Source organism: Bufo bufo, chromosome 3, assembly GCF_905171765.1.
Source record: "Bufo bufo chromosome 3, aBufBuf1.1, whole genome shotgun sequence".
NCBI classification, from domain to species: domain Eukaryota; kingdom Metazoa; phylum Chordata; class Amphibia; order Anura; family Bufonidae; genus Bufo; species Bufo bufo.
Window position 1 is genome coordinate 695,184,797 of NC_053391.1, and position 14,317 is coordinate 695,199,113.

At 49.2% G+C, this 14,317-nt stretch overlaps 1 protein-coding gene across 13 annotated transcripts in view; it reads right to left on the reverse strand.

Annotated features, from left to right (window-relative positions):
• LOC120996579 (NACHT, LRR and PYD domains-containing protein 12-like) overlaps positions 1-14,317 on the reverse strand; it is a 335,847-nt gene that overhangs the window by 230,292 nt on the left and 91,238 nt on the right. For all 13 annotated transcript variants that reach the window (XM_040426591.1, XM_040426587.1, XM_040426592.1 and 10 more), the window contains 3 exons: positions 13,016-13,179; positions 6,928-7,099; positions 1,946-2,011 (listed from right to left, as the gene is read on the reverse strand). In XM_040426591.1, coding sequence (XP_040282525.1) covers positions 1,946-2,011; positions 6,928-7,099; positions 13,016-13,179 — 402 coding nt within the window. The remainder of the gene's footprint in view (positions 1-1,945; positions 2,012-6,927; positions 7,100-13,015; positions 13,180-14,317) is intronic.

Below are 14,317 nucleotides of genomic sequence, written 5' to 3' on the forward strand. Positions count from 1 at the left end.
CCCAGGCACTCCAGTATAGGGAAGGCGGTGTCCATTCTGGCAGACATGCAAATGTCCAGATAAGCCGTGGCGCCTGCCCTTGACCTTCTTCCCGCTTTTTCTTTAGAAAGGCGCCAATTTTTCCCGCCTTTTCGGGATGAAGGTGACGCAGCAGTAAATTCAGCCAGCTCAGCGGCCATTTTTAGCAAGAAACGCTGTCCGTTCACTGACAGCAAGCAGGATTGTAAAAAGTCCATAAATCCACACTTCAATGTGGCGATTTTCTTCCTCTGGGTAGCGCAACACTGCACAGCGCTTTTTGGAAGTTTTTGGTACACTTTGGGTATAATTTTCAGTCCACAAAGTCCACTTGAAATAAACAGGAAAATTTGTCACTTTGGTCACAGGGCAACTGTATAAGGCACAAAGTTCACGCTTCTTGCACTATAAAGCGTGCGTATCCTGTTCGTGACGCCAAAAGAGAGGTGCAGTGTACTCAAGTTGTGTGTAGTAGGTGTTTCTGGGTGTAGTAGTGCAATATACACTAACCTGGTACAGCTGACTCTCTGCAAGGGCAGGTATATGTAGAAATAGTTCGTGACGCCAGTGCCAAGTAAACGGTGGCACGCCGTTTGCGGATGCAGGAATAAATTGAGGAAACGTAGGATTGAAACAGAACTTCAACTTTAGTAGGTTTTCCAAGCAGAGACAATAAAGGAAATGCAGTTCCTCAGCATACAGTCGATTTTGCAATTCGGTCGATGCAGGCAATTCAGTACAGCAGGGTAATTACAGAGTGTTAAACACAGGACTTGCAGCACAGGAGCTTGCACTCTAATTCTGTCTGATCCTGGAATGTAGCAATTCTTCACCAAGGCCCATTAACCTATTTCTGGCTTTAGATCCTTGATTATGGCTCTTATAAGTACCTCCTCTGTTTCTCTCAGTACCTCTGGCTTTCCTGATCTTTGCCTCTGTCTCTCTCAGCTTCTGAATGGTTCCTCAGGCTCTTAGTCTAAGATATTCCTGCTTCTGCATATGGGAATTCAGGAGGGAATCTTCTCCTGAACAGCAGGCTTCAGGCCTGGACTTGTCTCAGACATTGTCTAATCTCCAACTGTAGATTACAGACACTAGACTCCGTCTGCCTTGCACTTCCCTGTCTGGGCCTTATATAAACTAGGGCTCCCTAGCTCCCTCTATGGACTAGAAGTAGGAATGACACCCCTAGCAGGCCTGTACATGCAAGTTTCAGTAACAGGGAAATACATACATTACATGACATTTTATAAAACTGACATATACCAACTTCCCCATAATTAAGGAGGGACGACAGCACACCAAGTGACCTTTGGTAGTGACGGGTATTACAGTTCCCGTACACTACACTATCAGTGACTGACAGCCTTCCCTCTATGAGGAGGAGGTCCTATCAGTGACTGACAGCCTTCCCTCTATGAGGAGGAGGTCCTATTAGTGACTGACAGCCTTCCCTCTATGAGGAGGAGGTCCTATCAGTGACTGACAGCCTTCCCTCTATGAGGAGGAGGTCCTATCAGGGACTGACAGCCTACCCTCTATGAGGAGGAGGTCCTATCAGGGACTGACAGCCTACCCTCTATGAGGAGGAGGTCCTATCAGGGACTGACAGCCTTCCCTCTATGAGGAGGAGGTCCTATCAGGGACTGACAGCCTTCCTTCTATGAGGAGGAGGTCCTATCAGGGACTGACAGCCTTCCCTCTATGAGGAGGAGGTCCTATCAGGGACTGACAGCCTTCCCTCTATAAGGAGGAGGTCATACAAGTTATACTGAACCGTCACAGAAAACTATATATGAATCTGCTCAGCTCCTCCTGCTCTATAACAACCCGCTGCAGTCCAAACACCATGTTCTATGTGACAGGTGTAATGTAATGTAAACTATGAGCAGTTTTATTATTATAGGTCTATATAAATCTCACTTACCTTTGAGTTGAGGGGACAGTTGGTGTCCATGTTCATCCAGCAGGATTTGCTCCACCAGAGTGTCACCTAATAAGAAATGATACAGACGTCATCAGTGCTGGATGTACATTATACAGGGACCGGACGAGGTCTAATGGTCCTAAATGTACAGCTGTGAAATAGTGTCCACGTCCCCCATACTGTGCATGGTCACATTGTGGTGGTCATTGTGTGTCCTGGCATTGTGATAGATACTGTATGGTCGTTACTATGAGGGTGCTGTAGTATTATTATTATAGCGCCATTCATTCCATGGCGCTGCAGATATGATGAGGGGTATACACACATAATAGAAAAAGATTTCAATAACCATGAACAAGACAAGTTACAGACTAGTACAGAAGGAGAGAGCACCCTGCTCGTGAGTGCCTACCATGTACTACAGGGGTGCAGAACCTAGGGCCCGGGGGCCACATGCAGCCCTTGATACCATTCTGTGCGGCCCCCAACCATGTGGTAACAGACATGTATGCCCATGTTTTGTGGGCTGCTCACATGTATCTTTCATGTATTCTCCCATTGGATGGGAGTACTAGAAGTGTAACTAGACATTAAAGAGGACCTTTCATCGATTATTACACTGTGAACTAAGTATACAGATATGTAGAGCGGCGCCCGGGGTTCTCCCTGCACTTACTATTATCCCCGGGCGCCGCTCCGTTCTCCTGCTATGCCCTCCGGTATCTCCGCTCACTAAGTTATAGTAGGCGGAGATTCCAGTCACTAAGTTATGGTAGGCGGAGTCTGCCCTTGTTCTGCTCTAGCGCTGGCCAATCGCAGCGCAGAGCTCACAGCCTGGGAGGTTATTTTCTCCCAGGCTGTGAGCTCTGCAATGCGATTGGCCAGCGCTAGAGCAGAACAAGGGCAGACTCCGCCTACCATAACTTAGTGAACGGAGATACCGGAGGACATATCAGGAGAACGGAGCGGCGCCCAGGGATAATAGTAAGTGCAGTGAGATCCCCGGGCGCCGCTCTACATGTCTGTACAGTTAGTTCATAGTGTAATAATCGGTGAAAGGTCCTCTTTAATGATATAGCAATTATGGCAAAAGAGAAAAGGGAGAGGCGCTCATAGGGTGGTAAGCGATGATACGCAGATGACGTGATGAATAAAATGTGCTCACCTTTGGGTGTTGTGCAGATGTAAGCGCACAACAGGTTTAGACACACAATAGGTTGGGAGGGTGAGGGAGGTCCGTGCTGCCGGTACCCGTTAAGTCCCTTTGGATGGAGTTGCCAAAAACTCCTAGGGATTGTTAGGGTTGAGAAGAGTGATTTGTGTCCGAAAACACACGATAGGGTACCTCTTTGGCGCACAGGAACGACCACAGTTTCAGTTTTTTGGGTAAAGATACTATTTATTGTTCAGTTGACAACGCGTTTCGGAGTTTATAACTCCTTTTTCAAGTTGAAAAAGGAGTTATAAACTCCGAAACGCGTTGTCAACTGAACAATAAATAGTATCTTTACCCAAAAACCTGAAACTGTGGTCGTTCCTGTGCGCCAAAGAGGTACCCTATCGTGTGTTTTCGGACACAAATCACTCTTCTCTTTAATGATATGGACTGCATGTTCAATATGCCATAAATATAGTATTTCAGTTGATAACACCCCTTTAAGTTTTATTTTCGGCCCTTCGAATTGGTTTAGGCTGACAATGTGGCCCTCAACCAAAAAAGGTTGTGCACCCCTGATCTACAAGGTATGGGAGAAGGACACAGTAGGAGAGAGTGAAGTTGGTCATGGCGGTATAGAGGCAGCAGGGTCACTGGTTGTAGGCTTGTCTGAAGAGGTGGTTTTCAGGTTTCTTTTGAAGGTCTGATATGTTGGAGTATAGAGTTCCAGAGTATGGGGGCTGCACGGGAGAAATCTTGGAGGTGATTGTGGGAAGAGGTGATAAGAGGAGAGAAGGAGGTCTTGTGAGGATCGGATATTACGTGTGGGGATGTATCAGGAAAGTAGCTCAGAGATGTATGAGGGTAACAGGTTGTGGACGGCCTATTGTCTACTTGTTAGTATTTTAAAGTATTCGCTGGGCAATGGGGGGTCAGAAGGGAATGGCAAAGTAGTAATGGGAGAGAGGTGGATTACCCGGCCAACAAAGTTGAGAATATATTGGAGGGGTGCGAGGGTGCTAGATAGAAGGCCACAGAGGTGTGTGTTACAGTATTCTAGGTGGGAGATGATGAGGGCATGTAGAAATTTTGTTTGCAGACTCATGGTTGAGGAATGTGTGAATTCAAGAGCTATTTTTGAGTTGGAGGTGGCAGGTGATGTGCTGGTTGGTGATGGGCTTGGATGTGCAGTTTGTAGGACTTGTGAGGACTTGTTTGACCGAGGAGTGTGTGTAGCCATTGACCATGATAGATCTGTTGGGGGGGTTGAATAAGATGGGGAAACATGATAAATTCTGTTTTATCCATGTTCATTTTAGAAAGAGAGAGCAGAAAGAAGATATAGAAGATAGGCATTGTGCGATTTTTGATAGTAAGGTGGTGATGTCTGGAAAAGAGAGGTAAATGTGTGTAGCATAAAAGTGATACTGAAATCCATGGGACTCCATGGCCGAAGGTGTAGATTGAGAAGAGCAGGGCTCCTAAGACAGAGCCTTGAGGGACACTAACCGAGTGGGGACGAGATGAGGAGGTGGTGTGAGAGTGGGAGACACTAAATGTCCAGTATGTGAGGTATGATGTGATCCAGGAGAGGGACAGGTCCGTGATGCCAAGAGATGAAAGAGTTTGTAAGAGAAGGAAGTAATCGAGGGCAGGGGCGGTTTGGCAATGTATTGTACCGGTAAACTTCCCGGTGGGCCGGTGGAGCCCAGCTATTCTTTTAAACGCTTGAAGCCAGCGCCAATACACATACCGGCCACTGCGCTGACTGACAAAGATCCCGGCTGCTGCTCAGTCCCGACTGTCTGACACTTCTGGGGCTATAAGTGTGTGTGGAGGTGGGTGGTGGTTGAGGACGTGTGGTGTGCGCAGTGTCAGGGATTTACTGAGTGACTCAGTCACTGCCTGCCAGCCCTGCTGCGCTACACTGACTGGACTTACTATGGACGGGGCTCGACCCCCCGGGTGTGTGAGATCTCTCACCTCGCTGCCGCTCCACCCCTAGGCTGCCCGAGTGAGTTTGACACTTCCAAGTGTGAAGTTCCACACAAATGAGATTATGGGGCTGGCTGGCGTGCGCAATGTCGGCTAAACTATTCAGACATGGAACGCGCCGGCCCTAGTGATGTGACCCTGTGCATGCTGCCTGCATGCTGCTGTGAGATGTGATCTGGACAGTAGGGTGGAAAGGCTTTCCTCTGTAATGGTGGAGAAGCAGGTTTGGGGGGAAGAGGAATGAGTAGTTGTGTAGAGGGGCTGTGGGGACTGTGGGCTGAAGTCTGTGGCATAGTCCTCACCTGAGATGAGGGGTGAGGGTGGAGGCACTGAGGGACGGAGAAGAGAGTTACAAGGGTTAAAACGTTATTTAGGGTTGTGAGAAGATATGATGTGAAGTAGGTCTGTTTTGCAGCAATGAGTGCGGACTTGAAGTTGAGAAGGGATTGTTTGTATGTGATAAAGTATATAGTGGTCACTATGAGGACACTGTGATGGTCACTGTATGTGGTGGTCACTACATGAGGGGCCCTGAAGCCTCATCAGCAATTGCGGCTATCATTTATATATGTTTGTCATGTTCACATTAGGTAACTTTTGGGCTATTTTTTAATATCACCTGTGGCTCGTTTTGGCATCAAATCCTAAGCCAGACCTAAATCAATTCAGGCCACAGGCAAGACCTAAACTTCAAACTAGGGATCAACCGATTATAGGATTTACCAATATTATCGGCCGAGATTCATGATTTTCAAAGTTATCGGTATCGCCATCTAACGTTGCCAATATGCCGATAATGCGACCAGCGCGCGTGTTCCCTCAGCAGCACAGGAGAGAAGGAAGCAGTGTCTCCCTCCCCCTGTGCTGCTGCTGCCACCAATGAGAGGAGAGAAGGGAAGAGGAGGCGGGAGATGGCTGCAGAATCATATAGCCGCACTTAAGGGGTTAACTGCCGCGGATCGCAGCTATCTCTCTTAGAGGTCGGGTGCTGCTATATGATTCTGCAGCCAGCACCCGCCTCCTGTATTTGAATTAATGGGCGAGTTATCTTCATTGGTGGCGCAGTGCGCCCCCCCAAACCCCAGCATTAAAAAGATTGGTGGCGCAGCGCGCCCCCCCCCAAACCCCAGTATTAAAAACATTGGTGGCTCAGTGCGCCCCCAACTCCCACCAGTATTAGTCATTGGTGGCAGTGGCCACAGGGTCCCCCCCCCTCTTCCTCATTGGTGTCAGTGGCAGCTTCTGATCGGAGCCCCAGCTGTGGAATCCTGGGGCTCCGATCTGTTACCATGGCAGCCAGGACGCTACTGAAGCCCTGGCTGCCTTGGTAATCTCCCTGCTGCTGTGTGCACAGAGCACATGGCAGCAAGGGGAGTATGAAGTCCTATTCACCCTAATAGAGCTCTATTAGGGTGAATAGGACAAGGGTTCTAGCCCCTAAGAGCGCTAATAGTTATTAAAAAATGTTTAAAAAAACATAAACACCAAATATTAAGTATAAATGAAAAAGAAAGATTAAAAAAAAAAGTTAAACGTTAACAATAAACTTGTTCATTTAACAGCAGATTTATGTAGGAATTTAATTTTTTTTCAAAAATGAAAATGCACAGAATATCGGTATAAATTATCGGCTATCGGCCTGAAAGTTCACAGGTTATCGGTATCAGCTCTAAAAAATCACTATCGGTCGATCCCTACTTCAAACCTCAGACTAGACTCCAAAATCGGTTCAGATCCCTAATAAAGTCAGAGGGAGATCATTATTACTGTGGACAATGTAAGTCATGAAGACCTCTATTTCATGGGTGATACGTCTCATACACAATGTTACCTCTATGACGGAGTTCCTCCAGTACAGCGTGCAGGTCGGGGGAACTAGGATCCTTCCGTAATACATACAGACTGACCCACAGTCCTATCACAGCTTCTCTTCCTCTGAGATATATATCCTGTAGTAAAGTCTGCGCCAATCTTCTTCTGTCATGTTTTAGACTCTGGTATTTCTAGAACCAAAAAAAGATGAGACATAAGGTGCGTTATACACAGATACATAACACAAAGGGTTAAAACACTGCAGATACTACATGGCTGTCTTCTCTGTAATGTGTTGTCCAGAGAAAGAGAAATCTATAGAATAGATGCAGAGAAAATCCTTCCTGAATCCACAAGTAACAATCTGATTATTTCCAGGATGTAGTGACCCCTAATGTACGTGTGCGGGGGAGGGGATAAATCCCCCACAATACTGGATTATACACTTCTGGGGGGTTCTCCATCAGATATGAGCTGCTGTCTGTTATTAAACTGGAAGTTGTCCAACATCTTACTCCGACATATGAAGCACAATTGTCATTCAGCCTCTTGTAGACAGCAGGATGGTGACATGAATGTTGCGCAGGGGATGTGGATCTGCTGTGTCACTTGAACAGATTTGGCTTGGGGTAACTCCTAATAGAGTTATCTAAGCAGCCCCCCTGGTCCAGTGATGGATCCAGGGGGGGCAACGGGGCAATTGCCTCCCCGGAGCTGGCAGCGGCGGCGGGGCACAGGGAGATGAACGCTTCCATTGTGGAAGCGTTCATCTCCATAGTCATCTGTATCGCCGTCCTCAGGACAACGATACAGATGGCTGTGCTGAGGCAGGGGAGGGAGAGGCGTGTCCCTTTCCCTTCCTCTGATAGGCTGCAGGCACGAGGCCCGCAGCCTATCAGAGGCCGGCGCAGGCGGCGCGATGACGTCATTGCGCCGCCGCCTGAGCCGTACAGAGCGGGACACAGGCCGGAAGAGGCCTGCATCGCATCGCTGACATGGAGGTAAGTATGTGTTTTTTTTTGGTTTTTAATATATACAATACTTTTACTGGCACAAGGGGGGCTGTCATTACTGGCACAGGGGGGGGCTGTCATTACTGGCACAGGGGGGGCTGTCATTACTGGCACAGGGGGGGCTGTCATTACTGGCACAAGGGGGGGCTGTCATTACTGGCACAGGGGGGGCTGTCATTACTGGCACAGGGGGGGCTGTCATTACTGGCACAGGGGGGGCTGTCATTACTGGCACAGGGGGCTGTTAATACTGGCACATGATTGGGAGCACTATAGGGGCATCTACTGAGGCCACAAAGAAGGGGTATTTTATATGGGGCGCTCTGTACAGTACAATTTTATACTGGGACACATTATGGTGGCTACTATGGGTAAGGGGGGAGAGGAGTACTATGGGGTCATCTATGGGGGGCACTAAGAAGGGGTATTTTATACTTGCAAATTATGGGGGACACTGAGGGCATCTACTAGGGCATTTTATACTGGTACATTATGGGGGGCACTAGGAGGAAGGAGGGTGTGGAGCACTATGGGGGCATTTACTGGGGGCACTATATAGGGGTATTTTATACTGGCACATTATGGGGACATTAGCTCACCTGGGGGCATTACAAGGGGGTATTTTTTGCACTGTCACATTATAAGGAGAATTATTTCTACTGGGGGGGGGGGGGGCATTATGGTGGGCTTTATTACTCCCCCATGGTATGACCCCCTAGTAGCAGCACCAGCCTCTCCCTGCTCTGCTATCCCTCTGCCCCTTCTCCAAATCCTTATTATGAAATCTTTCTCATTAGGATAAAACACAACATCAGCTCCGCCGAGCCCCCGGCCAAAGTGTGGAAGTGGCGTTCGAGATCCCCAAGGGCCAAGTCAAGTAATTGTAAGTTTTCATGTGAAATATGTTTGTTATACACACATAGCCTACACTGTGGCACACAATATACAGTATACCGCTACACTGTGGAGTCTGTTTTATAAGCACCATTGTTTTGTGGCGGCGGACAGAAAATAATCTGAAAGTGCCCCTCCCGAGACCAGGCTCTGGATCCGCCACTGCCCTGGTCTTCACCCTTTAACCCCTATACAGGGGAACCACCAGGCCGTTACCTCCTGGAGTAGTCTCTGTTCAAGTGATTGCTGACACACAGGGGTCAAGAGATGCAGAGGCAGAGCACTGAGCGATCAGCAAGACTGTAGTTGGGGAAGGCCAAGGTCAGGGCAGGCAGAGTTCATGTAATCCATTAAACAGTACGAGGTCAGGGCAGGCAGAGTTCATGTAATTCATTAAACAGTACGAGATCTGGGCAGGCAGAGTTCATGTAATCTATTAAACAGTACGAGGTCAGGACAAGCAGCTCATGGTCAGAATGAATATCAGGTGGAGGTCAGGTCAGGCAGTGAAGGGTCAAATCTGGAAAAACAGGCAGAAGTCAGTACACAGGTAAATAGACAGAGTATATCGCGTCTTTGCAGGAATCTAGTCACTAGAAACCATTATTCAGAGGCTCTCTCCTGTGGGAAGGCTCCTTAAATCCCCTAGGGAGGTCTGCCATAAGTTGGAGTAGACGATATGCGTGCATGGTGCATGTGCCCCTTCAGTTATGGAGAAGCATCGCCAAAGAAATTCAGGCTGCAGCCTTGACCAGTTTATTGTCTATTCATTTCGGGGGTATACCACCTACCTGAGATGCCCCCGACCTCCCCCTTCCTACCTTACCATCTTAGTAGTAATAACGACACTGTCATGTCGGCCTCCCCTTAATTGGTGGCCCAGTACGGCCTACCTTGACCAGGTTATTGTCTATTCATTTCAGGGGGTATACCACCTACCTGAGATGCCCCCGACCTCCCCCTTCCTACCTTACCATCTTAGTAGTAATAACGACACAGAGACCGATCTTGGATTTAATGGCCACAGCAGCCGTTTATTCCCAAATCTAAATACATAACCATAAATAACGCATAAATAACAATAAATAACATTAAATACCGTGTTATCTTCCCCACTGACGAGGGAGGTCCTCGAAGCCCCAACTTTATTAAACCGCACTTGCCCAGACTGGCACCACCGTCCTGCCTCCAGCCGTAAAACGCCAGCTCGGAGACCAATTCACGGACATCTTCTCCACGAGCCAACTACACCAACCATGGGAGTCCAGCCCCCACCATTGAGGCCCTCCCCTCCTCCATAAGCATCAGTGTCACCAACTTCGAGGACCTCCCCCCGCCAACGACAAGCAACCTGACCCCAACCTTAGGCTTGTGCGTCCCTCCACATTCTCAGTGCTCGCTCTACACCATCCTGTAACCCTAAAGACCGAAGATCAATTCCGACGGCATTTAGATGAATGCCATCGGCCCTCCAAAAAGCTCCCTCACCCCGTTCCAAATCAGTATGCCGAACTGCCACAGCCCCATTCCTGGCCACAAATTTTCCTATCAGCCTGTTGACCTTGATCCGTGCCTTGTTAAGGCGCTCAACCGACCGAGCACCACGCCACACCTTCCGCGGTACAATATCCGACCACACCGTGATAGTGCCAGGGAATAAGGACCATAGCCTAAGCAAATCGAATTTGATGTCCCGTATTAACTCCCAGACTGGTCTTGCTCCTAAGTCATTGCCCCCCACATGCAGAACCAATACATCCGGGGGCCTAGTCAATCTAACATACCGGTGAACCTCTCTCATCATGCCACCCCACAACATGCCTCTTACCCCAAGCCACCGGACTTCAGCTACGACCCTATGGAGACCCAGTTGCCGACCATCCGGGCGCACATCCGCCCGAAGGGCACACCAAAAAACGAAAGAGTGGCCAAGCAACCACACTAACGCTGGATTGTAACCTGCAAAACACAACCAGAAAAAACAACCTCAGTCAATACATACAATCTTAAATGCAACCTAACCGCACATAGGAGCGGAAACGCACTGATTCCCAGCGACCTATTCTCTTAATTACTTCATCACTCAGGCTCGCCCTTGCTGCCTCAGTCGCCGCCCCAATGCGAAACGAGTGACCTGTAAAGTCATCAGCTGCCATACCCAACTTGAGTATGCAGCGTTTGAACACCGCCACAAACTGATAACGTGATAAATATGATCCATCCTCATGAGTCAACAGTGGGCCAACCGGGGACATCCCACCAACACCATACTCCCTCAAACACCGGACCGGGCACATGGAACAACCTGGTACTTCAAACAACCGAACGTAACTACCCCTCCCCTCCTTATCAGTTTTTGACTTGCGAATACAAATGACTACCCGATCATGGGACAGGACAACATCCTCCCTCAATATTCCCCCGCCAATGACCTGCACACTTCTGCAAACAAGTTCCCCCAGCCGAAAAGCCCCAAAAAAAGCAAGAGAAAAAGCAACCCGAAATAGCATGATTTCCCAAGGTGAATGACAAACCAGCGCCAGCTGCCCACCAATCCGCAACAGTAGTTGAAAGGAAACCGGCCGCCGTCTATCAGCTGTGAGTCGACCAGCACACGCCGAGATGCACGCCGCGCGGGATAGGACCGATTCCACGTGTGGCTAAATGGAAAATCCCAGCAGACGTGGCTTGATCTTCAAGAAATTTTATTATCATAAATCAATATGTCCCATCATCTAGGACGCGTTTCGGCAACTGCCTTTTTCAACAAGTAAATTTACATGGTAGGAAGCAGATATATATACAGGCATCAATGATTAAGGATAGGGAACCTCCCAGTAACATCTACGCCCATAGAGGGCGGTACATTTTAGATTAACATACAAATAAAGGGTTAATCAAACAAGCAGACGGCACTGGTATTAGAACACATACTAATGGTATAGATAATGGATGGTAAATACCAGCGTGGCTGAGAAAATTCTTCAATGGATAGTGGATGTCTAAAAAATAATGATATATAAATTAACCCAAGACGCCACAAAACCGGACACCCAACCCGCCAGGCTATAAAAAAGCTGTCCTAGATCCCTACCTAAATCCCCTTGTGGGCCCCCCACTGCCCTGGGGCCTAATCTAAAAAGGTCATGCACGCTCCCAGTGGCCTCACCTACCTTCCATCTTGCGGCGAGGTTCCGGACTGTAGCAACATCCCAGCATGGTCCATGCTGGATGCGCACATGACGGCGGCATCTCTCCTCGGCGTTGTTTCCTGCGGCCTGTGCGCGTCCCCAGACTCCATGCGCACAGCCGCGGCAGATCGGGTCCCGCTTTCGCGCCGAGCGGCCTCTCCAGGGGTGGGAGGAGCCGCCGTTCCTGGTCCTGGATCCCTGATAGCAGGGGAGGATTCCGCCTGCTCGATGGTAGGCCCCGCTGTGCACCAGGATTCCTCCCGCGTCGGGAGGACCTGGTATTGGGCACTGCTTCAGCCTCCCGGCGCGGAGGGTCCCCGGAGGGGCTCCGCACTCTGCGTCTGGACCTGGGGGCCATGTCGGGGCTCAGGCACGCCAGCGGCCGTACCCGCCGCGGCCGTCTAGCCAGTGGTGGTGAGCTGGTGTTACTCACCGCTGCCCCCTGCAACACTCCGGACACCTGCTCTTGGAGCCATCCAGGTCCACGCTCCTCAGCAGCCGCTCGCAGACGCTGGATCAACTCCTCCCCAGGCTCCATGGTGTGCGTGGCAGTTCACTGGAAATTGCAGGTACTGACCTGCCCCTGACCTAACCTTATATAAACTTTCCTCCCGCCTATTCCTAATTCCTCCCACCCCCTTCCTTCACTGCCCTAACTTTAAAACTTTTAACCCTCAACTCACCAACCTACCCTTCTGCAGCCAAAACCCTGTCATGTCGGCCTCCCCTTAATTGGTGGCCCAGTACGGCCTCCCTGGATGGAGTAAAGAGAAGAACTACTCCAGAAGTTGGAGTCCTCAGAGTAGGAGGAGAGAAATGTTTGTGAGTCCAGACCTCTGGCATCCAGGAGCTAGAAGGCAGGTGACCACAGCGATAGCCATGCCCGCCAGAGGGAGCGGAGCGGTAGCGGGCATCAACCACCACTATAAAAATGACATAAACTGTGCCTGTAACACGTGATATCACTTGGGGCATTTATATACAACACCGGCGGCTCATGTCCTCTCACCTCAGTATCCGGGAGATTTCGGGACTGTAGCTCACTCAGAAGTGGTAGAAGACTCATGTTCTCCACAATGTGGAGCAGATCATCCCGGAAATATTCATACGTCATCCTCAGGAAGTGATCTTCACACTGACGGAGCTGCTGGTAGAACTGCCGGGTCTCATCATCTAGGAAACGGAGGGGACACAAGAATGAAGTCGTCTAGGACATGGAGGAGACTGATGGCAGTTTATGTGGAATATCCCTGTCCTGGATCATTTTACAGGTTTCCACTAATGAGAAATCCACAACCCCCTGTAATTCACCAGCACAATCCCTGCAGGACACATTCACCGGAGACATCTTTACATTGATTTCAGTATTTCTAGACATGTAGATACATGGCAGATGTCACTACTGGTGAGAAGCGAGGGGGACGCTCCTCTTATTCAAGAGAGAGAACCGGTCTCAATAATACAATAATACACTGCCCTCAGAGGGTCAGTGGTTCTGTCAATACAAAATAGGGCTCCGGGTATCTGGTTTGGTGGGTACACCTCTGCATCTGCCTCATGTATATTTCGCTTTACTGTGACTGTGCCTGAAGATGTGGTTAGCTTCATGTCACACTTGCTGTATGCTATTGGACAGGTAACTTTTCTGTAGCCATCTTATTATTATCACAGGCAGGATGACAATGATAGGTATCACCTCTGTATAGATAACACAGTATCCACTATTTTCTCTACAGATAATGGCTACGACCACCCATTGACTATAAACGTCCTATGGGCGGTCATTTATCTCTGAATGGACCTTCTGGAACGTCCATTCAGAGATGGCAGCTGCACGCTAATCGTGCAGCTGCCGAGCGGGGGGCCCACGGTCAGTGACAGCAGGGACCCCAGAGAGAAGGGAGGGACAGTTCCCAGGTGTTCTTGCCTTCTAGATTGCTGTTTACACAGAGCTCAGTGAGCGCTGTGTATACAGATCAGGAAGTGCTATGCGCTTCCTGTCCCGGCTGGTGGTCATGTAACCGCCGGGGCCAGGGGAGTGCAGGAGCTGTCCGGTCTTCCACAGACCTCGGTCAGCCCTGCACTGAGGCTGTACAGCGCTGTATTCTGCTGTACAGCTTCTCTGGGGGGTGTATTTCCCCTGCAACTGGGGCTACTATGTCAGCCCCAGTTACAGGAGAAATCAATGGTGAAAAAAAAAAGTTAAAGGGGTTCTGCAGTTTGTTTAAACTGATAATCTATCCTCTGGATAGATCATCAGCATCTAATCGGTGGGGGTCCAACACCCGGGACCCCTGCCGATCAGCTGTTT